At 47.4% G+C, this 23,956-nt stretch overlaps 1 protein-coding gene across 1 annotated transcript in view; it reads left to right on the plus strand.

The window, feature by feature from the left end:
* The first annotated feature begins 3,795 nt into the window (after positions 1 to 3,795).
* SLP1 (Calcineurin-like metallo-phosphoesterase superfamily protein) overlaps positions 3,796 to 23,956 on the plus strand; it is a 95,038-nt gene continuing 74,877 nt past the window's right edge. The window contains exon 1 of the mRNA XM_086522835.1: positions 3,796 to 4,191. Coding sequence (XP_086378961.1) covers positions 3,882 to 4,191 — 310 coding nt within the window. The 5' untranslated portion in view covers positions 3,796 to 3,881. The remainder of the gene's footprint in view (positions 4,192 to 23,956) is intronic.

A 23,956-nucleotide genomic window follows, 5' to 3' on the forward strand; every position in this document is an offset into this window, starting at 1 on the left:
AAGAAGGAGTATCTTACGAGAAAGATGTACATCTTCTCACATAATCACTCATATTAGCATAGCTTAGCTTAGTAATTAGCTTGGTAGAGGAGATGAGCATGCATTGAAGCTTGGCTCTTGGTTGGATTTGCATCCACATGCCAAGAGTGTGTTGATGTAGGCTTCCATCTCACAAGCTTGGAGTAGGTGATGAGCTCTCCATTAAAGCTTGGGAAGAGATAGTCTTCTCTTTCTTCACACATGAGATTGTGTGAGTGTGTGTGTGATAATGCCTTGCAAAAATCAGCCCCTTCTCTCTCTTGGGCGAGCCCTCTTGCTATTTGCTCTTGCTGAGCCCTCATTGGCTCTCCCCAAGTCAAGCCAATGACTATTAAGCAACATAAGTGATAGCCTTCTAACATGTGTCCCCCTTTCCCCTTTTGTGAGAGCTTTAGGTAATTAAATAATTAAACTAAACTCTTATTGGACCCCTTTGCCTCCTGGCCAATAGGAATCAGGCAAGCCATTGGGCTCCTGAATGCTCATTGGACCCCTTGTGAGACTGCCCAATAGTCTTTTAGGAGACTTAATTCTCATTGGTTTCTTTTATTAAATGTTTTTTAAATTAATTAAACTAGATTTACTCTAGATTAATTCTCATTGGTCCACTTCAAGGGTCATCCAATAGAAACTGGGCACACCTTGTGGGCATCTGGCCTAGGGAGCTGACATGTGTCCCTCATTCCCTTTGTGTAAAGGGAGCCTGTGTGTGTGTGTGTGTGGCTTTCTCTCTCATCCCCTAGAAGAAGGGCTCGCTCCCTCCCATGTAGGGATATGTGTTGACTTTGGAGAGCACACAAAGCATCCAATTCCCCCTAAGCTTTAACCCTTTGGACACAACCTTTGAATTTTGGAACCTTAGCATTTTGGAAGTCTTAATGGGCTAAACCTTAGGGTCTTTTTAGCCCATTGTTGCACATGGCTCTTTTGCAGATGGCCCCCCCTCTGGATCCCTATTTTCCCTCCTTTGGATCCCTATTGTGGCCGGTCTGCTAGCTTAACCAATATTCTAGCCTTTTCTCCCCTGGCACTTCCCCACATTAAATGATAAGTTTAATATGAGAAAATCATTTAGGAGAATTAGATATTGATTATTATAACATCATCGAGAGTCACTCATCAGTCACACACATGCTACATCACATGTAACTTTGGTCCCCTAGGTCATATTTGACCTCTGAGGACGATAATAAAATCTCTATCTGTCTCTCTCTCTCTATACATACACACACACACACACACACACACACATATATATATGTGTGTGTGTGTGTGTATAAATATGTATTTGCTAACATACGGATAAGAGGTCCTGCGGGCAGCTCGTTACATGCACCACGCAAGAGAGGCTTAGATCTAGATTAAAGCGTAGAAAGGGGCCAAGAGGGACCTCTCCATTGCTTAGTGGATCAAGAAACTCATCAAAATGGTGAGCGTTGGAAGGCATTAGGATGGGGCCCTTGTCTCCGTGTACCCAAGCTCTTGGGCGAACATCTCCAGAAACTGCACCACTAAGGGATATGCTAGTAGGGTGTCTGAATGATAAAGCAAGTGCAATAATCGGACACTAGTAGCACCGGTAAGAACCCTTCAAGATCTTCATGCACTTTTCGCCTTCATGGCTTGTGACCTTGGCCTCTTCTTCTAAGTTGCAAAAGGCTGATGCTAGAGAGAGAACATCACCCAACTTGTAGATGCTCATTATGCTTCATGTAATTATGGATGTTGAGACATTCATAAAGAGGGTGGGTGTTTGAAGAGCTGCTCGCTGCGAGACTTAGCAGAGAGTCCACAGCACAACAGTGCCGTCTCAACCACCATCAGTACTTTCCGTGGCTGTGACTTTGTCTTTTATGACTACAACCTCCAAGCGTTTTATTTTATGTTATAGTACCTCTCTCTCTCTCTCTCTCTCTCTCTCTCTCTCTCTCTCTCTCTCTCTCTCTCTCTCTTCAATCTCCTATGTCGTCGGGGTTGCATAGGACACTGCCTGGAGCAAGGAGCCTCTACAACGTGTCCAAGGAAGGGGCCGAAATCTATTCCCCCTTTATACATAGTATAGATAAAAATACAGATAGATTAGTAGAGATAGTTTCTACCTACACCTTGCTAGTCGATACCAACTAGACAATGGGGGTGCGACACAATGCACACAATAACAAGGATGTTGTGGGACGTGTGACTCGACACATACCAAACAGTGCACCACGTCATAAATCAAGCCATGTCACTATTTATGCACCTACTTAAGCAAGGGCATTTCTAGTCGCTCTTTCTATAACTAGAGATGATCATGAGTCTTCTCTCTCTCAGCTCTACGTTGCTGCTAAAGGCCCCGCCTCCCAAGATCGATCCCAGTCCACATCAAAGCATGTGAGAGGAACCATGCAGGGTGGATGGCAAGGCAACATGGTGGCATAGGTTGTGTAGGTGCCATAGATATGGGGTGGTATAGGAGGTACAAGTGCGTGATCACAACAAAAAGCTAGGAGGGTGGATCTCTCTCTCTCTCTCTCTCTCTCTCTCTCTCTCTCTCTCTCTCTCTCTCTCTCTCAGCTATAGCTGCCCACGCCAAGGGCTGCTACTCTACCATGCATGGAGTCAAAGCGCGCCTGAAGCTTACCGAGGTGAGCCTTGAGATCCTGATTCTCTTCCATAAGCTAGTCAAGGGCTCTTTGAAGTTGTCCAATCCTATCGTTCTTGCTCGGTACTGCCACAACGGCTGCAAAACTGGGTCGGCTCCTCATCGTGGTCTTCGGTGTGTTCATGGTAAAAAGTCGGACTATGATTGATGGTTGTTGCTCACTTTGTCACAAAGTGCACAGAGATTTAGAGAGAGAGAGAGAGAGAGAGAGAGAGAGAGAGAGAGAGAGAGAGAGAGAGAGATGTAGCTAATTGTCATCATCCGGCCTTGCACTTGCCCCCCTCTCTCTCTCTCTCTCTCTCTCTCTCTCTCTGCAAATCTCTGTGCACTTTGTGACAGAGCTCTCTCTCTCTGCAAATCTCTGTGCACCCTAAACCCTAAACCCTCTCTCTGCAAATCTCTGTGCACTTTGTGACAGAGAGAGAGAGAGAGAGAGAGAGAGAGAGAGAGAGAGAGAGAGAGAGAGAGAGGGGCAAGTGCAAGGCCGGATGATGACAATTAGCTACATCTCTCTCTCTCTCTCTCTCTCTCTCTCACACACACACACACACACACACACACACACACACACACACACGTATGCACGTGCGATGGTACCCTCAAACTCCTATGCAAAATAATTATGCAACGCCCTCAAACTCCCATGTAGAGGAAATCGACAATGTCGTCAAACTTCCATGCAAACTTTGGCTTTAAAATGGCGGCTGAAACAGTGGGTACGAGCAGGAAGCAGTGGGCAAGAGCAATGGCTGGAAGAGTGAGCAGAGCAATGCCGAAACCAGTTGGATCAAGGAGCTCGCACCATGTGTGTTTCTCCTTTTATAATAGAACTAGTACGGCTGGCCGCTTTCGACAGCCTCTCTCTCCTACTCTCTCTCCCTTTTTATCGCATGCAAAGAGGCTTGTTTTTGTTTTTGACTTTAATCTTCAGATTAGAGATTGCAATACGTGTAAAGGGCTCCCCTTCTGCCATATTATGTTACTAGATAGATAGATAGATATAGATATACTAACCTCATGGACAATAACCCTCAATACAGACCATGAGGTTAGTATATAAAAATAATAAATAGAAGACATGGTTGACGTAGCTCGATCAATACAAACCTTTTAGCAAACTGTTGGATGATGATAAACCGAACATTGGGTGACAAAGCGAGACACATATGCGACAGACAGTAGGGTGGTAAGCGTAGCTATGGCACTAGCAGAAACTTGCTTTGCCCAAGCTCCACATTTGCTGTACAAGGAGTCCGTTTCACATTCGTGGCAGCAGGCAGCTCGAATACACTTGAATAGGACTTTGGCAGGTTCGTCGACCCACCATCGCAGAGGCCTTCTTTTGGGCTCCTTTGCGGGCGCCTTCTGCTCCAATTCTGCTCAACGCAATGCAGATGGGTTTTTCTCTAATGATGCGGAAGATGAGACTCACTTCTTGAAGCCCATTGAGGTGGACTGTGTGCATCCTCCCACCGTGGTTTCAGCCCCTCATCGTCGCATTATTGCCAGTACTTTATCTGCCCCTTTCCCTCCATTGATTTCTTTCTGTAGAGAGTAAATCTGTCCTGGATTGTTTTGATGGACCAATATGATGCTTGTCTGCTCTGATACTGTACTTCACAATGCCTACTGTGCTGTTTTGCATGCATAAGGATTTTACGTCACATATCCTATTGTCCTCCTATGCTAGTGCCCAGTTCTCTCGATGATCAGTTCATGCCATCATTGGAGAAACTCTTGTAATAATACAAATGTGGCACCTTTGCATGAACGTCTGTTGCTAACATATGTGGCACTTTTGCATGAATGGAATACCAATGCAAGGGCAACAGACATAAGTGGTATAATTGAGACATCTTAATTTCAACTTTTCATCCAAGAAGACAAAAATATATAAATTTTTTTGTTTGTCTATATTATCCATCATGCCGTGAATTTTGGAAGAACAGATCTTTTTATGACTCATAAGGAGGATATCCTTGGCATGATTTTTTTCCCCCCAAAGCATCATATGTAAAGTGATCCAGGTCTGTTTAGGCAAGTAAAAACGTAAATATATTATTAGTAAACATAGAGCAGGCCCTGAAGAAAGCTGCCAATAAGTAGTCCTAGTTTGTTGCTTCTTTATTACCCAATAGATTGCAACTTTTGTGAACATTTTCTCAGCCAATGGATAATCCAAGTGTCTTGCAATTTGTTACACGTGTGCTATGTCGTCATGCTACCCTACTTCAGAGGCAAGGTAAGTCTAGGATAGCTAGGGGATAATATTCAGCAAGCTTTTGAGCTTGTTTGCAGAACCTATATGCCCTCAGTAGTTCATTAGATAAGTTCTTGACCATGTATGACACTTTTTGCATATGATGGATCTACTAGCCGCAATTGGGCGTTGTTACACGTATTGGGAGCATCTGGTACCGTCAGCATGTTGAATGGGTATAGCTAATGAGAAACTTAAGTACATTATTTTCGCAGGTACTGCAATTTTGTTTACATTGAATAGTCATTTTGGCGATGCAGATCCCTTGGCTGGGCAAATGCGAGTAGAAGAAATAGGAGGATTAGGGAGCTAGACCCAATGCCAATGAAGGCTGGAAGCCAATGCTCCAAGACAAGCCTAGAATTGCTTGTTTTTACTGACATCAGCATGTGCCAAGAGAAGCCATCAGGGCCACTTTGCTTCAGCCCTGCTGCGATGTATAGAGCACGCCTTTGCCCATGTTTTTTGAAGGAGATCAATGGAGATTTGATCATCACCAGATGGTGAGGTTTGTTCTTTGGGCATGGCACTTCATTCAGTTGGCAGCTTGGCACCCTAGACTGTTTTAAATCTGGTCCAAACTAGTGGGCCCTGCAACGTATGTTCTATTGCGATCCGTCTCCAATCCAGTTGGCTGCTGTCCTAGTGGACACCACTTGGAGGGGCTCCCATGTCCTGCTTCAGCCGGGCTTGCAGACCGTGCAAGGAAAGGGCCCTGCATCGAGCTACGTTTGCCGGTCTTTGTGGAGGTGCATAAGTTACTCAACCTCGTGAATCTATAGTATAGGCTGATGGGTGTATGTGTTTCTTTGTTTGTTTTCTTTTGTGTGTGTGAGTATGTGTGTGTATCGAGTTTGGTTTTTGCATGCTTAGTTTTCCTCGTGCTCTAAAAAGTGACTTTCGGGTGGATGAGTGTCACAAACTTCACTGAAGACCTAGAGGGTTGGGTGCCTAGCCCTAACCCTAGCCAACCTGCCAATCCTAGCTGAGGGGCCTAAACCCTAGCAGAAGCAAAAGAAGACGAAGTTCTCACCAACTTCGAGATCCTCGCCAAGTGGCCTATAGGGTAAGGATTAAAATTCTAACCCCCAACAACTTATGGGGCCCTGTTCGATGGGGCATAAAAATAAAGCGGTCACACACACACACACACACATACATACACACATTTTTTTTCTTTGTTGTAAATTTGTTTTGATTATTTACAAGTGGGAAACCTCAAAGCGAGGAAAACCACCAAAAAGATCAAACACGAGGGAACGCGAAACGGAAGCGACGATCGGCTCCCCGCGGAACGGGGGAACGCCCGAGGGGGGGAGGCATAAAAAACATCCAAATAATACAATTTTTAGCTCTATTTGTCTAAATACAAGTAGTATGAGGCCATGGATTATGTGAGAAAGAGGGGGAGAGGGAGAAGAAGAGAGCTTGAACGTTGAGCCTCGAGCCTCGTAGACTTGAAAGTTGAGACGACTCAGGAGATTCTCAAATCTTCAATGGAAAATGTGTTTCATGTAGGCTTGACTCCTTAAGAGCTTGAGAGAGAAAGAGAGGTAGGAAGAGGGAGAGGGAGGGAGAGAGCTTGAGAGACTCCGAGAGAGAGATACATAAGAGCTTGAGACTCGAGAGAGGGAGCTTGAGATAGTAGATACATAATGGCAACCTTGTGCATTGTCACTTGTGAAGGTAAGGGATCGGGGGGGGGGGGTTGCATTTTATAAATTTTCAGCTCCCAAATTTTGGCCATTTTTGCTGCCCAGTCGTTCCGGCAGCTTCGTTCCGGTTTTGCCAGGCTGTCCGGAACGGCCAGCCGTTCCGAGCCGTTCCATATGATCCTCCACCTCCGGAACGATGTTCCTGCGTTCCACACCCCTAGAATCTCGTTCCCTGGTAACACTGGTTGGCACCACAAAGACCATAGCTACCAAAATCTGACCCATGTGAAGAAGATCGAAAATCGTTGAAGGGAAGTCGAAAGAATGCCAAAAACCGAGAATCGTTTGTGGAAAACCGCTAAGGGAAATCGAAGATTCATACAAGCAAAAACGCAGTCAAGGAAAGCCCTGGTGAAGTGGCAATCCAAAAGCAGATGCCTGACAAGCTCATCACCAACGAAGCAACTGACACAACGAAAGGAGCTGACGTGACGCGCCGCAAGGAGAGTGCCAACCGGAAGAACTCCCAGCAAACAACACCAAGGAAACAGACGCTCCTTAAGAGGCAAGTGGGACTTCTAGATTGCAGTAAGAGCCTTTCTCCACCATTGATCAGATTTGTGTAAAGACCAAAGCGCAATACTTGGATCAGCCAACCAAGAGTCTTGTGTAAGAGAAGAATAGATATTGCGGGTGGAAATCGCATTAAAAGGAGCGTCCAATCCTGCATACGACATCCACTAGCGAGCGGCGGAATGGAGAGGAAAACAACAGCATATGCTGAAGTACGCTCCAAATCTGACAATAATGGCACGCTCCAAATTTGACGATAATGCAGGTTCAACCCAATGCGTGCTGCTACCTGAGAAAAAGTAAGCAATTTTCCGGATGAATCCACCACATCATCCACCGTGTGTATGCCTCGGCCAGAGAGGAAGTAAGCTTGGCGAGGCGACCGATCAACTAGAGTAAGTGAGAACACCCTACTCCAATGAATGCTTTCCAAACGCAACGAATTTCCATCTGTTTGCTGCCTGCCATACCATGAGAGATGATCGTAACAACTTTCCAAGCAAAGAGCAAACTAGAGGTGATCAAGCAACCAGGAATATGACCGACCATCTTGCCAAACACAATCTCCCAAAGGGAAGTTTGCTAATGACCAAAGGCGGGAGTGGTAACATGCTGACATAGATCAACAACCATAACTGTCCATGACTGAGACTGCTGTGTAAGAGTAGGCAATAACATAGCCTTCCTTGCCAATGCGTGGCAGCGAAGGTCCAAAATATTTAGCCTCCCAAGACGCTTCGAAGTGCAAAGTGTCTCCATTGCTAACAAATGGAGGTCTTTCTTATGAGAACTAGTGCGCCACAAGTGAGATACAATATTGTCACGTGACACATCTAACCCTATGTGTATGTGGACAAGCTACTTCATGACATGGGTTCAGTTCAATTCAGTTAGGCTAGCTTAGGAAGTGTTCTGGCACTTTTGTGAGTCTGTTTGCAGACCGTGCATGTCCAGGCACTTAGAGTAGATGCATATCCTTTGGTTGCACGAAGCATGATCATCAGATTACCATCAGAACCCATCAGGAGCATTTTTACAGTGCATAGACCTATTTTCTTTATTTTTAGCCATTTTTCACTTATTATTATTAAGTGACTTTTGTTGGGAAACTTGGTAGGGCAATTTGACAAGCAAGTATATAAGAAAACCTAGCGCTAGCACTTTCTCGCAGAAGAGGCAGCAGGAACACAGTGTTTAACAGACACGTTCTCAGCAAGACCTTCCCCAGTAGCAAAACCTAGCGTTTTCAGCCAACAGCAAGCCTAGCGTTTTTCATCAACAAAGCCATGGTGTTATTGCATTGCAGATCAGCCCCGGCGGTAGCAGATTCCAGCATTCAGCATAGCGTTTTTTCATCAAGCATCAAAACAACCCAATGTTTTTGCATTTGTAGAACATCCTAGGTTTTGCAGATTTGCGGCGACAGATTCAACTATAGCCTCAGCATTTTCAGTTTTCAGCATCAAGACACTGCAGTAGAAGTCCCGAACCTCGCAGATCTCACCTTTATGCAGTGGATCCTCGCCGCACGGTCAGATCAACGAGCATTTGCAGTTTCAGCCTAGAAAACGTAGATTTTAGCAGCTGTGTTTTCAGTGCGTCGTTGTTGCACGGTCGTCATCACCGTCGTCACCGACATAGAGTCAGAATTTAGCAGATAAAGATTTGTAGATTTCAGCCATTAGCGTTTTCAGATTTCAGACGTCTTGTTGTTGTCCTCATCGTCGTTGACATCGTCGGCAAGTCCAAAGCATTGTAGAGATTTGTGCAATCAATAGTAGACCGCTCTTGACATAGAGAGTGGGGCCTTCGGAGGAGGGTTTGACAACATTCTGGTGTCGTATTCTTCTCTCTCTATCTCTCAGTCTCAGCACCTTCATTCACTGTGTTTATCCACTTTGTTTGTGATCATTTGCACTCTCTCACTAAAGGAATAGAAGGCTCTCCCTTCCTAAGTAAAAGGAACCCTTGAGCACAGTTCAAAGCACTCATCATGAGCAAAGTTCAACATTCAATTCCGCTGCACCTTACATTGGTATCAGAGCTTTGGCAGTGTTCAATATCACTCAAGGAAAGACGACATAATATTTTTTGCTTGTTGCGGTCGCACGTAACCCAAGTCTTCTTGGGCGTGTCGATTCCTAATCGTGTTTTTGAAGAGTGACAAGAAACTCAAGAAAGAAGGGCTTGTCTAGCCTCCCCTTGTTTCTCTTTTCACTCATTGAGAGCGGACCGTGCACTTAGAGGCCGGCCAATCGACGTGAGGTGGAGAAAAGCAACCTTGGAGTGAGCGCAAGGCCGCCAAGGGGTGCGCCCGCAGGAAAGAGAAGAGCTCGGGTAAGAAAAGATCCTTCTCTAACACAGATTGCAAGCTAAAGAAAAACCTCAAGAACCGCAAGATCTCAAGAACTCAAGAACCTCAAGGACTCAAGAACCTCAAGACACCCAAGAAATCCAAGACCCACAAGAACCCAAGTTCCTCGTGAACTTAAGAACCCAAGACTTCAATATATGGTCATTATCTGAAGCGGAGTGGATACTTCGCATGGAGGTGATGAGCATGGCAGTGGCGAAGAAGACTTTTCCCCACTAGGAGGTTTTTATGACCCTCCCTCTTCCCCATCTACGCCAAGGATTGCTCCAGATCTATGTAGGCTTTGGTCATGACGTTGATGGACATGATGAGACAACACTTAGAAAGACTTCCCGAATTGGATCGTGAACAAGAAGAAAAAATGGCAGAAAAAGGGAGCATCAGTGAGAGCAAGCGCACTTGGTGGCCGAAGAAAGAATGGCCGAATTCGATCGCAAGTGTGAAGAAAGACGGTTAGAGCATGAAGCGCAGAGAGGCAAACACATGCAAGAGTTGGCTCCACTATTTTCTAATGTGCAGGCGCAGATTGAAGAGAATCAGGAGAAGGAGATTCTCTCAGTCTCTTCTTTTCCAAAGCACGACACACATGATTTGCATGATAATGATAAGCTTGGTGATTTCCATGATCAAGATGTGATTATTCACGAGCATGATGATTTGCAGGATAAAGACGGGATTGTTCACAAGGATGATGGTTTAGTAGATACTTTTTCTAGTGAAGCTAACCTCATTGCAGATTCGATCAATCACGAAGAACCGATCTTTGCTCTTGAGTCGAGGTTGCAAGAACCCCCATAGGAAGTATAATGTGTTCGAATGATTAGTCAGCACACATTATTCGAGCGTTTCATTCGTGATGCTTTCCTGTATTTTAGTCAGCGTCCTTATGTGATCCCTTTTCATAGGCATGACATATTGTACGCTGAACACGATTCACTCATGAATGAGACGGATGTATGCGGATTGCTCATGAAAAGCTGAAATGTTTGCATTCAAGGAATTCACATTCCATGTCTCTTCCTTGGCATGACACAATATCCGAAAGAGCACAAGAAGGATTGAGCATCAAACCTCGGCATTTTCATTGTGATTTGTCACAGTTGATTGATTTAGATCAGACAAACAAGGTTATATTCTATTGTATGCGTGTGTTTGATGAACGGTTTGGCACTCCGTCTATATGTTCATCTACATTGCATGCACAGTCTTTCCGACTCTTTAGAGAAAACTAGAATTTTTCGAGTCACTTTACATGGAATGGGTATGTTCATGTTTTTGTGTTGGAAGTGGTTTCATGAATTTTCATCCTCGGGATTCTTGACGAAGGTAGACGCATGACTATAGACGAAGTTGAAGCGTTGAAGGAGCCACAAATGACTTTGTGTCGCTTTCAGTGTGTCCCAAAGAAGCAAGCATTGCAGACCTTTATGAAGTTCAAGTATTGCATGACCCACGCATCAGGGTGGGCTGGCGAAGAGTCCTTTTCAGGATTCCAGACGCTGTTGGCGATCTCCTTCGACGCCATACAGTTCGGTACCAGTACCTCACTTTGAAAAGGAGGGGATGTCACGTGACACATCTAACCCTATGTGTACGTGGACAAGCTACTTCATGACATGGGTTCAGTTCAGTTCAGTTAGCCTAGCTTAGGAAGTGTTCTTGCACTTTTCTGAGTTCGCAGACCGTGCATGTCCATGCACTTAGAGTAGATGCATATCCTCTGGTTGCACACAGCATGATCATTAGATTACCATCAAAACCCATCAGGAGCATTTTTACAGTGCATAGACCTATTTCCCTATTTTAGCCATTTTTCACTTATTATTATTAAGTGACTTTTGCTGGGAAACTTGGTAGGGCAATTTGATAAGCAAGTATATAACAAAACCCAGCGCTAGCACTTTCTGGCAGAAGAGGCAGCAGGAACATAGTGTTCAACAGCCACCTTCTCAGCAAGATCTTCCCCGGCAGCAAAACCTAGCGTTTTCAGCCAACAGCAAGCCTAGCGTTTTTCATCAACAAAGCCCTGGCGTTATTGCATTGCAGATCAGCCCCGGCGGTAGTAGATTCCAGCATTCAGCATAGCTGTAAGGTGCAGCGGAAGTGAATGTTGAACTTTGCTCAAGATGAGTGCTCCAAACTGTGCTCAAGGTTCCTTTTACTTACAGAAGGGAGAGCCTTCCGTTCCTTTAGTGAGAGAGTGCAATGGACACAAACAAAGTGGATGAACACTGTGAATGAAGGTGCATGAGACTGAGAGATAGAGAGAGTAGAGAATACGACACCAGAATGTTGTCAAACCCTCCTCCGAAGGCCCCACTCTTTATGGCGAGAGCGGTCTACTTATGATTGCACAAATCTCTATAATGCTTGGACTTGCCGACAATGTCGATGACGATGAGGACCACAACGAGACGGGCTGAAATCTGAGAATGCTAAGGGCTGAAATCTGCAAATCTTTATTTGCTGAAATTTGCGTTTTCCGGGCTGAATCTGCAAACTTCACGGGATCTGACCGTGTGGTGAGGATTTGCTGCAGGAAGGTGAGATCTGCGAGGTTCGGGGGTTCTACTGCGGGTACTGACTGCTGAAAACTGAAAATGCTGAGTCTATGGTTGATTCCGTCGCGAAGATCTGCAAAACGCTGAGGTGTCTTGCAGATGCAAAAATGCTAGAGCTGAAAATCTTCTGCTGCGGTGGAAATCTGCTAACTGCTGTAGATTATGCTAACGCTAGTGGATCTGCTCTGGTCGTCGGGGCCGATCTGCTGTGCAAAAACGCGAGGGCTGGTCTATGGTGCAAAAACCCCAGTGTTGATACTGTGTTGCAAAAACGCTAGGCCTTGCTGGGGGGGGGGGGGGGGGGGTCTTGCTGAGAAGTTACCTGTTGAGCAAGGTGCTCCTGCTGCCTCTTCTGCCAGAAAGTGCTAGCGCTAGGTTTCTTGATATACTTGCTTGTGAAAATTGCCCTACCTAGTTTCCCAACAAAAGTCACTTAAAAATTATAAGTGAAAAATGTCAAAAATAGGGAAAATAGGTTCTGTGCACTGGAAAATGCTCTTGATGGATTTTGATGGTTTTTGATGGTGATGATCATGCTGTGTGCAACCAGAGGATATGCATCTAATCTAAGTGTCAGGACATGCACGCTCTGCGAACAGGGGCTTAGAAAAGTGCTAGATCACTTCCTATTCTCGATTGACTTGACTGAAATGAACCCTGGTCATGCTGTAGCTTGTCACGGACACATAGGGTTGGATGTGTCATGTGACAATAGCGTTTTTGCATCAAGCATCAAAACAGCCCAACGTTTTTGCATTTGCAGAACATCCTAGCGTTTTGCAGATTTGGGGCGACAGATTCAGCCATAGCCTCAGCGTTTTCAGTTTTCAGCATCAAGACACCGCAATAGAAGTCCCGAACCTTGCAGATCTCACCTTTATGCAACAGATGCTCGCCGCACGGTCAGATTAAGGAGCCTTTTTAGTTTCAGCCCGGAAAACGCAGATTTCAGCATCTGCGTTTTCAGTGCGTCGTCGTTGCATCGTCGTCATCGCCGTCGTCATCGACATAGAGTCAGAATTCAGCAGATAAAGATTTGCAGATTTCAGCCATTAGCTTTTTCAGATTTCAGCCGTCTCGTCGTCGTCCTCATCGTCGGCAAGTCCAAAGCATTGTAGAGATTTGTGCAATCAACACTAGACCGCTCTTGACATAGAGAGTGGGGCTTTCAGAGGAGGGTTTGACAACATTCTGGTGTCGTATTCTTCTCTCTCTATCTCTCAGTCTCAGCACCTTCATTCACAGTGTTTATCCACTTTGTTTGTGATCATTTGCACTCTCTCACTAAAGGAACGGAAGGCTCTCCCTTCCGTAAGTAAAAGGAACCCTTGAGCACAGTTCGGAGCACTCATCTTGAACAAAGTTGAACATTCACTTCCGCTGCACCTTACAAATATCCAACATAAGCAATGAGAGGCGAGAGCGAGGCTAGTGCAACAACTGAACATATGCCATCATGATTCACACACACACACACACACACACACACAATTCTTGCGTAAAAGATGATGATGTGGCAGTTGTACGGATGCCCGCGAATTGCGTTGGCTGCCCATGGCGCATGCTTTTGGGATGAGATGCTCTTAGAGTTGGTGCTTTTCATGTAAAATGCTCTTGATGGCCAAGGGCCTTTATTAATGAACCAAGGGCTCACTCTCTGGCATCCTTCCTGCGGGAGATGCAGAGCTGTGCTGGTGGTGTTGTACTGAGTTGAAGCAATATAAAGAATTAGCAAAAGGGACGCCACAATTTTGGGTCAATGCTCTCTTGTGGTGGAACTCCGTCACTCGTCGTCTCGTGTGCAGTGTATCTCTTTCAGTTCAGTTGTTTTGAAGCGTCTAAAGGTTATTCAATATGTACTTTTTGTTGGCACGTGGTGCCATCCTGTGGGCTGTTACAATGGTATCAAAGCTCCAGTCGTGTGCTTTGTTGAAAGCATACTGGTCCTCCTAAGTGCAGATAGAGTGCTTCGAGATTTTACAATAAAAAATTCTTCCCTTTTTTCAAAAGAAATCTGGACCTACATGATCCAACAAATAGAAGCTATGGAGCTGGATGAAGAAGAAACGGCCAGAGAGGAGATGAAGAAGGAGTTTGTTTTTGCCCTAAAAAGCACAAAAAACATGCTTTTTGATGCTTTGTTGCGTTGCAGAGGCCTCTAAAAACCTCTGCAACGGTTGAGAATTTGGATATGCAACAGAAGTCAGTTGATCCTCTCAACGAGCCCTATGCATTGACGCGAGAGGATTTTGGTTTTGACAATTTTATTAGAATTATGGTTGTCAGCCGCAAATTAGGGTTTTTGCAGCATGGGTCAAAATTATGTTTTAGGTGCTTTTTGCAAACAACAGGTAATATTGGAAGCATGGAGCTGGAGATTCACTCTTTTGCAACAAGAAGAACCATTTGCTTTAAATTTTGCTTGAGAAATTGTTACTATTTGGAATTTGTTTGAAAAAGACTCTCTGTTCTCAACTTGTTTTGGTGTCAATTTGAGATTGCTTTATTTTGGTCTTGCTATTGGTTTCAATGTTTTGGGAACACTTTTGGATACACATGGTGTGGGCTGGATACTCATGGCTCGGTCTTTCCTTGGAGGAATACTGAAAAGAATTATTGATGTTTGAAAGTGCCTGAATATACTCATGGCCCGAACCTTTGTGGTTATTTGTGAGGGGAGTATCGAATGATTTAAAAGTGGTGTTTATACTCATGTCCCGAACCTTTGTGGTTATTTGGGGGGGGGGGGGGGGGGGGGGGGGTGCGGTATTGAATGATTGAAAAGTGGTGTTTATACTCATGGCCCAGACCTTGGTTATTTGGGGGAGGAGTATTGAAAAGGAAATTGGAAATAGTCCGAGAAGCATTTGCTCTTGGAACCTCCAAACGACGCAGGCTGCAGTCTGGGGAGCGTTTGGTTGTAAAAGGCCTCTACATCTCTTGGCCCGGACTGTTAGGTGCAGCGGAATGAATGTTGAACTTTGCTCAAGATGAGTGCTCTGAACTGTGCTCAAGGGTTCCTTTTACTTACGGAAGGGAGAGCCTTCTGTTCCTTTAGTGAGAGAGTGCAATGGATACAAACAAAGTGAATGGACACTGTGCGTGAAGGTGCATGAGACTGAGAGATAGAGAGAGAAGAGAATACGACACCAGAGATGTCGTCAAACCCTCCTCCAAGGGCCCACTCTCGATGGCGAGAGTGGTCTACTATTGATTGCACAATTTGGTACAAGATGCTGATGCAAATCTAAATGGGCTATGTCGAGGCCGACGGTGTGGATGACGAGGACGAGTCTAAAGCTGAAAACTGAGTGCTTCGAATCGGTAACTGTTGCACCAAGTCGGGGGCTGATCTGCTAACTTGTTGGCTGAAAAAAAATCGCTAGTTCATGTTGCTACAAAAACGCTGGTTGCTGTCTATGAAAAACGCTGAATCTGTTAGTCTTCAGTCACTGAATTGCTGATGCAAAACACTGGTATGTTGTTGCTGAAAAACGTTGTATTGCTGCTGCAGAATCGCCAATGCAGGGGCTGGAAAAAGCGCTAAGTGCAGGGGCTGAATGAGGCGGGAATTCTTTGCTGAAAACGCTAAGGCCACCAGGCTGAAAACGCTGATGGGCTTAGGCTGAAAACGCTGGTGTGTTTAGGTAAAAACGCCAGGTCCCAAGTTGGGGGAAAGTCTTGCTTGAGAAGGTTCTCTAGAGGCCTGCTGCACTGAGTGCTTGTTGCTCTCCTTCTTCTTCTGCCAGAAAGTGCTAGCTTTGGTTTGCTTATATATTTCATTAGCAAAATTGCACTACCTAGTTTCCAACAAAAGTCACTTAATAAATAAGTGAAAAATGTCAAAAATAGGGAAAATAGGTTTAATGCACTGGAAAATAGGTTCAATAGGTTTAAGCTCGAGCCCACTTTCGACAGTGAAGACATGGTTTTGATCCTGCTTCAGATGTCATGGTAGAGGAGGCAGACATTCCAATCTCCGTTTGCTTTCCTCGTCTACGGAGGGAGTACATACCACTTTTGTCCAGGATAGGCTCAACGATTGGGATTGTCCTGGAGACACCTAGCACAACAGCCACAGTAGTTGCCAAGGCGGCCGGCATTCCCTTAGTTCACGTTCTGGTTAGGGACACTCACACTCTGCCGAAGGTCATCCTCCTTCCTCGGGTGAGTGGGGGTTGGTTTAGACAGAGCGTGGAGTACTCGGGCCTCCTGAACCAGTGCTTCATTTGTCGACAGATCGGCCATCTTGCGAAGGCCTGTCCACGGAGGAGGGCCCCGACCTACACCACAGACTCAGCCCCGGCCTGCAAGGGCTGGCCAGCAGCCACAGACAGAGACAGAGCACACAGGTAGAGCCACCCTTCGAGCCTGGGGCTTCAACAGAGGAGGGATGGTAGCAGGTTCGTGGTCGACGACGGCAGGGGCCACAATGACAGCCTGGCACTCAGAGTGGTCCTCAGGCGCTTGCCCAGCAGCAGTGGGTTCCCACGGGGAACCGATTCGGTCCTCTTGAGCAGGACGAGGTCCCTGCTCCAGCCCCCACCTCAGCTTCACCCTCGACAGCCCCCCCTCCTCATCAGCCCCGCCCCGCCGCCTTCTCTTGTCGCCTCGCCCCTCTACCTCTGCCGATCCCCCTCGCCCCTCTTCTCCCCCACTTCCTCCTCCCCACCTCCCCCTTCTCCTACACCCCCCCCTCCCGCTCCAGTTCCACAATCGCCCCAGGAGGTAGGGCCATCTCCGACTGCTAGGAGATCTCTTGGCAGCGCCTTTGCCACGAGTCGCTTGGCGAGAGAGGGACAACCTTTCTTGCGACCCCCTTTACAGGTACAGACGTCTCCCTTTGCAGTAGTCCCTCGTGGTCTGACGAGCTTTGACCTTCGACGCCGTTGGAACTGCTTTGACTATGACTTTACACGCTTTCTTGGCGACTCCTCAGCAGACCATGAGGCAACCTGCTTGAGGGTTCATGTTTTGTTCCTTGCAGCTAGGGGGATAGAGACCTTGGACTCAGCGGTTGTCTTCTTTTTTCCCCTTTGTGGCAGGGACCAGACTGAGTGGACTCTCGACTCAGTGATGGAGTGGTTGCATACACAGGCCCTAGAGTTCTCTCACCACATGGGAGACCTAGGAGTTACAGACATGCTGCAGACTCTGTGGCCATTGTCCAAGTTTGCGGTGACCCCTCCAGATGCAGCAGCATGTAGACACATTGTGGTTCACTTCTTTGCTGATACACAGTGCTCGCCATGCTATGTACACATTCATGAAGACTTCTGGACAGAGGAGGTTGCTTTACGTACGGCTCGGTCTACTTGGGCTTGGGCCAGGCACTCTTTGCAGTCACGCCTATCTACAGGACGTTCGGATGCGGATTACTCCCCATCCAAACCAGCCTCGAAGATAGCACATTTAGCTGCTGCGACAGCATCTGTTCTCTCTTGCTCCCCATGAGGATCGTCTCATGGAACGTGCAGGGTCTAGGTGGGCCCCAGTTTCAGCGTCAGAGGGGCCAATTGCGTCAGGAGCTTCAGCGATGCCTTGTGGGAGGTGAGATTGATCTCTTTATGCTACGGGAGCATCATCTGTGTGAGAGCTGCATTAGACGTTGTGGTCAGCTCTTCCGTGGTGGACGGTCAGCTACTTTTGGACCTGGAGGCATCCAGGGTGGGGTATGTATGACTATTGTGGATTCTTTGTAGCAAACCATTGTGGGCAGAGGGATTATTGTGCTAGGCAGGACTCAGTGGATTACTATGCAGGTTCACGGTTGCCTTGTGGGCTTCCTGGACATATATGCGCCCAATGTGGCAAGTGCACGAGCAGAGTTTTGGTCACAGATTGTTGAGTCTCTGCCGTAGGCAGAGCAGTGGTGCATAGGGGGTGACTTCAACATGTTGGAGGACCCTTATGACAGGATTGGTTGTAGCCATGCTACTGTGCATGGAGTTGAGCTGGCAGCTTGGGAGAGGTTTTGTATGACTTTGAGGGTTTCGGATGTGCTCTAGCTTTGTGAGGCCCCCAGACAGCCTTGCCTTCTCTCGTTCGGACCGCGAGTGGGAGGAGTGAATCTATCGTGGATAGATCGCTTCTACACTACTGACCATTCCTGTGACTTGGGTGGGATAGTTTGCATTTTGGTAGGGACTTCCTTCTCGGACCATGCACCAGTGATCCTCACAGTGGCAGATAGATAGAGGAGGGGGAGCACGATGCTTCGCATCTTTGAGAGGGTCTTGATGGACTCTGCACTCAGAGAGCGAGTAGAGGCTCTCTGGACAGAGAGCTTGGACATGGTGGATTCTCCTACTGACAGAGTGGCCTCAGGACTAGCTCAGCTTAGTCGTTTCTTTCTCCAGGAGTTGTTGGCTCGCCTGGCTGCAGTGAGAGAGGAGGAGTAGCGTCTCAAACGGGGCGTTGCTTCCCTGTAGAGGATGCAGGAGCAGCATCCAGACAATCCTTGGCTGGAGGAGCAGTTACAGCAGGCTCGCCAGGAGCTTGTTAGCACAGAGGAGCGGCGCCGTGAGTTTGCTTTCCATCGACAGGCATCTCAGTGGACACAGGTGGGTGATAGAGTGACTGGTGCTTTCTTCGAGGTAGTGGGACCTCGGCATACGCATGCCAAGGTCAGTCAATTGAGGAGGCTTGATGGGTCAGTTGCTTCTGAGCCAAGACATGCGTGCAGTTGCTACTAACTTTTACCGTGAGTTACTGTTTGCAGAGCCTCAGTCAGAGCGTCAAGATGCATGCAGGGAACAGATGTGGGCACATATGCCTTGCCTTGTGACTGAGGAGATGTGTCAGAGGCTTGAGCTGCCACTTCAGCTTGAGGAGTTGCACACGGCTCTTAGTGCACTCCACCGTGGTAGTTGTCCAGGTGAGGATGGCTTGACTTCCAGTTTTTTCTTGGAGTACTAGGACTTGCTTGGCCCAGATCTCTGTAGTGCTTTTCAGTACATCTTGCACACAGGAGAGATGCCTGACAGCACGAGTGAGGGTCTCATCTACCTCATTCCCAAGGAGGGTGGCTCCTTGGATGAGATTCAACAGTGGCGCCCCATCACCATCCTCAACTCAGCTTACAAAATTCTTGCCAAGGCTCTGAGTTTGAGGATCCAGCCACCTCTAGAGAGCCTTATACATGGGACTCAGACAGGTTTTGTCAAGGAGTGCAGTATCCTTGACAACATCTTTACTTTTTGGGAGGCTTCTGCCCTAGCGCGGCTCCGTGGTGGTGAGGATCTGGTGATTCTTCTCCTTGATTTTGAGAAGGCCTATGAGAGAGTTGACTGGGACTTTCTGGAGGGCACTCTACGCAGGATGGGCTTCTTAGATGCTTGGATCAGAGGGGTGTCAGCTTTGTACGGACGGACGTACAATCAGGTACTCTTGTTAGGAGGTAGGGGTGATCGTTTCATGCTCGCACGTTCGGTCAGACAGGGTTGCCCTCTTGCCCGATTCCTCTTTCTGTTCTATGCTGAGGCGATGAGTAGGTTTTTGGTGTCGCAACAGGTTGGTCTACGGGGCTTAGCACTCCCTATTCGGGGAGATGAGCTCTTGGACGCTGAGTTTGCTGACACTCAGCCTTGTACTTGGATGGCCAGGAGGCCAACCTCCATAGTTGTGAGCAGGCTCTTGAGACCGTCTGTTGTGCATGTGGCGCACTGATCAATTGGAGAAAGATAGTGGCTTTCTCGGTTGGTAGTGCTCCTGTACCCGATTGGTTGCCAAGTGAGGGTTTCAGGTGGATACCCCCAGGGACTGCAGTTCGGTACTTGCGCTGTCAGGTTGGTTTGGACTTGTCTCCCGAGCAGTAGATTGCTTCCTCGTCCTGTCTATCAGGAGGAAGTTGTTACATTGGAGCTTCGCATGACTTTCTTTGGCTGGCAGAGTTGGAGTGGCAAACCAGGTGTTGTTGGCTACTATGTGGTCCATCACTTCTTGCTAGATCTTCTCGAGTTCTTGTATGAGCCAGGTGGAGAGGCTGATCAGGGACTTCCTTTGGTCTGCGCGTGACACTCAGACAGCCCGGGCCAAAGTGGTTTGGCAGGTCATCACTCTTCCTTGTTCACAGGGAGGGCTTGGGATCATCGACCAAGCACAGCAGAGCAGAGCCCTTCTTGGGAAGTTCATCGTCCAAGGACTTCTTCCAGGTGAGGAGCCCTCGAAGGAGTTCTTGCTACAACGGCTTCGTGCTAGGGTGCCTCAGGCAGGAGGCCCTGGCAACCTTCGACCAGATGGATCTTCACAGAGATGCGCAGAGTTGGTTTGAGCAGGAGACCGGAGGACCGCTTCGCTGTGGTTTTTCTTCGACCTTGGGAGCACGTGCGGCGAGGCCTAAAGCTGCGGCAGCCTACTTGCACGGAGGAGCGTCTCGACAGTCCCTTGTTTGGAACCCCATGGTTAGCACTCAGAGAGGCCACTTGGTTGGTAGTCGGCCTCATGTTTCTTGGGGTCCCACGGCAGCGGGTCCAACACACTCTTTAGGTGACTGGTTACAGTTTTGAGGCTTGTCAGAGGAGCTGCAGGGCTTTCAGCTTTAGGGCATGAGAGGGGTGCAGAGCATGTGCCAAGACATCTCAGAGGCAGTTCTAGCTGAGTTGCTCACACCTCTTGAGGCAGCAACGCCCAGATGGATGGGAGCCTTCATGCGACTGGAGGTTCTCATCTCAATTCGGGCTTGCTCAGAGACTGTCCCTCCCTTCTTTTCGAGTTACAAGGTGAGGGATGCTTACAGCGAGTTGCAGTAGAGGCCCACAGGTGGCAGAGTGCTGTTTTCAGAGGATCCGAGTGGTGGGCATCTGTGGGAGGACTTGTGTCATCGATCCTGACCCAATTGCTCTTGAGATTGGACACTGGAGACTGTGGGCTTGGGAGTGCTGTCCACTGGCACGAGTACAGTGGGATCCTGGAGAGTGGCTTTGGAGGGATCCTTTCTCTTCTGCAGACCACCCAGGTGTCCCTTTCTTTCAGTACATTGTTCGATTGGGATGTCACATACTGGCAGCACAGAGAGAGGCTCGCCTTGCTGCAACACCTCATTGGTAGGAGGAGGGTCTCACAGCTGAGTTCTTGGCAGCTTTTTGGGGGAGGTTGTGGGACTCCGGACAGCCGAGGAGAGTCACTTTGTTTCAGTGGCTGGTCGCACACAGAGCTACAACAGTTGGGAGCTGGCTGGTGCATAGTGGTCTCTCGGTCGCATGCGTAGCTTGTGACCATCTTGTGGAGAGTCAGCGTCACTGTCTTTGGGACTGTCCCTTGGCACATCAGGTGTAGCTTTGTGTTCTTCGGTTGATGCCTGCTCTTTCCACGGCTCAGCAGTACACTTGGAGGACATTTGCGTGGTCCACTCTCACGGGCCCGGTACTTCAGTTTGAGCTATCTTCCACCAGCAGGATGATAGTGATGCAGGGGGGGCGACCCACACTCCAGCCCGCCACAGAGCTTACTCCACAGGAGTGGTGCAGTTAGAGAGAGGAGTGCTGGGAGCTCATCAGTGGCCTGACACTCTGGTTCATCTGGCGGGCCCCTTGCTTCCGCATCTTTGAGTCTCGCCCTATACCACCAACAGAGACTGTTCGTGATCTTTGGTTAGAGCTGATCCACACCCTCAGAGGACAGCTCGAGAGACTTCAGGGCAGCTCCGACCGCATGAGGGAGCGTAGAGAGGCCTTCCTTCGACTTTGGCGTCCTGGGCCTTTTTTCACCATTGCCCAGGGTGTACTCAGATGACACTACCGTCCACCTGTGTGGCTCTTCCCTCCCCCCATTTCTTGATTTAGCCTCATTGTACATATACTGTTTTTCATCGAGAGAGTCTCCCCATCATGGTTGTTGTAGCCCTCTCTCGAAGAGGTGGTTGTAGCCCTATGGGCAGTTTCATTAACTAATAGAAGGATCTTTTTCTCGGAAAAAAAAATCATGTGTGTCATGCTTTGGAGAAGAAGATACTGAGAGAGTCTCCTTCTCCTTAATCCTTTCAATCTTTGCTTGTACATTAGAAATGAGAGATGGAGAATGAACAACTTGCTCTCCACGAATGACAAGGGGAGAGTCACTTTTGGCATTGAAAGTGAACATATTTTCCGCCCAATCAATGAGAGGGTTATGCTTACGAAACCATCGAATGCCCAAAATCATATCACATCCTGAGAGAGGAGAGACGACAAATTTCCTATGGAAGGACACTTGTTGAAGAGTGAACAAAACATCAAGACACTCTTTCGTGATGAGAGAGTCCATACCGGGAGCGAAGCCCTCTAGAGGAGATTTTTGACTAACCTCTAGGCGGGCTCTCTCAACAAGAGAGGGACTAATCACATCATGCATACTGCCTGGGTCAAACAATATAACACAACGCTGACCATTCACATGACCATAACACTTAATGAGAGACTCACCAATGAGAGCATCATGAGAGACTTGGGTCACACTTGTGTTCTCATTTATTGCATTGACAAAGGAAATGGGTTCTGTGGGTTCTTTAGATTCATTTGATTCAAGCTTATAACATTTTCTTTTTATGTGACCCTTAATGTGACAATGAAAACAAGGACCTTCCTTAGAATAAGTGCTTTGCTCTTTCGACGTGATGTATCCTCCTAAAATTCCTTGTGCTACCTTTTCATCTGGAGTGAGCTTAGGTTTAGCAATTGTGTTAGCTTTACCCTTAGGTTCATTTTGCGAGTTCTTTTCTGAGAGACTATTGGAAGATTGGTTAGAAGAGTCACCGTTCTTACCGTTCTTACCGTTTTGAGGGTTCGGAGAGGTTTGAGAGGTACTTGTCGAAGTCTTGTTTTCCTTAGGCTTTCCCTTGTGCTTCATCTCTTGTGCGAGAGCAATCGCTACCGTCTTGTTGAGATCGATTGGATTGAGCACCTCGACATCATACTTGATATACTCGTCCAATCCATAAAGGAATGCCTCCTTGTGCTCCGCATCCGATTTGCGTAATTGAGTGCCGAGCTGCAAAACACGATTAGAGAAAGACATAACTGGCATACCATTTTGCTTGAGACCGTGCCAATCGTCTTTCAACCGTGCTAGGTACTGAGGTGGCATAAACCGCGCCTTGAGCTTGTCTTGGAAATCGGCCCAATTGAAGGAAAGGGGCGAGAATTCGTCGGCTTCCTCTAAGTGCGCGGCTAACTGTGCCTCTTGCCATGCGTGGCACCAATTGATGGCATCACCGGCAAGGTACATAACTGCCGTCAAAACCTTGCTATTTCCTGTCTTCTTAGTTGTCGCAAAATAAGCATTAAATTGATGCAACCAAGAATGAATAACCGTAGCATCCATCTTACCATCATACTCATTGAACTGGATCTTCTCTATGACTGGGTTGTTGGAGTCCGAATCTCGGCTTGCGCCACTTGATGAACTACCAACATCTTTGGTTGGCTCGGACTTCGAGGCGAGAACATGTCGGACCAACTCTTGCATGTGTCGTTCACTCTGTGCCGCACGCTCTGCCTGTCTTTCTTCGGCCGCCAAACGATTCGCTTCTTGTTGTGCGATCATGTCCAGCATTGTCTTGACCAAAGTCTCCATAGGATTTGGTACAACTCGTGGCGTGGATGGGGAAGGGGGAGGGTCAAAAAATCCTCCCGGTGGGGAACATTCTTCTTCGCCTCTCTCATGCTCATCACCTCCAAGTGAAGTATCCATTCCGCTTTGAGTGATGACCATCCACTGAAGTCTTGGGTTCTTATGGGTCTTGGGTTCTTGGGTTCTTGGGGGTCTTGAGGTTCTTGAGGTTCTTGGGGTTCTTGAGGTTCTTGAGTTCTTGAGGTTCTTCTTTCGCTTGCAATCTGTGTTAGAGAAGGATCTTCTCTTCACCCACATTCTGCT

The sequence above is a fragment of the Adiantum capillus-veneris genome, chromosome 11 (assembly GCF_014529385.1).
Source record: "Adiantum capillus-veneris isolate H3 chromosome 11, ASM1452938v2, whole genome shotgun sequence".
NCBI lineage: Eukaryota > Viridiplantae > Streptophyta > Polypodiopsida > Polypodiales > Pteridaceae > Adiantum > Adiantum capillus-veneris.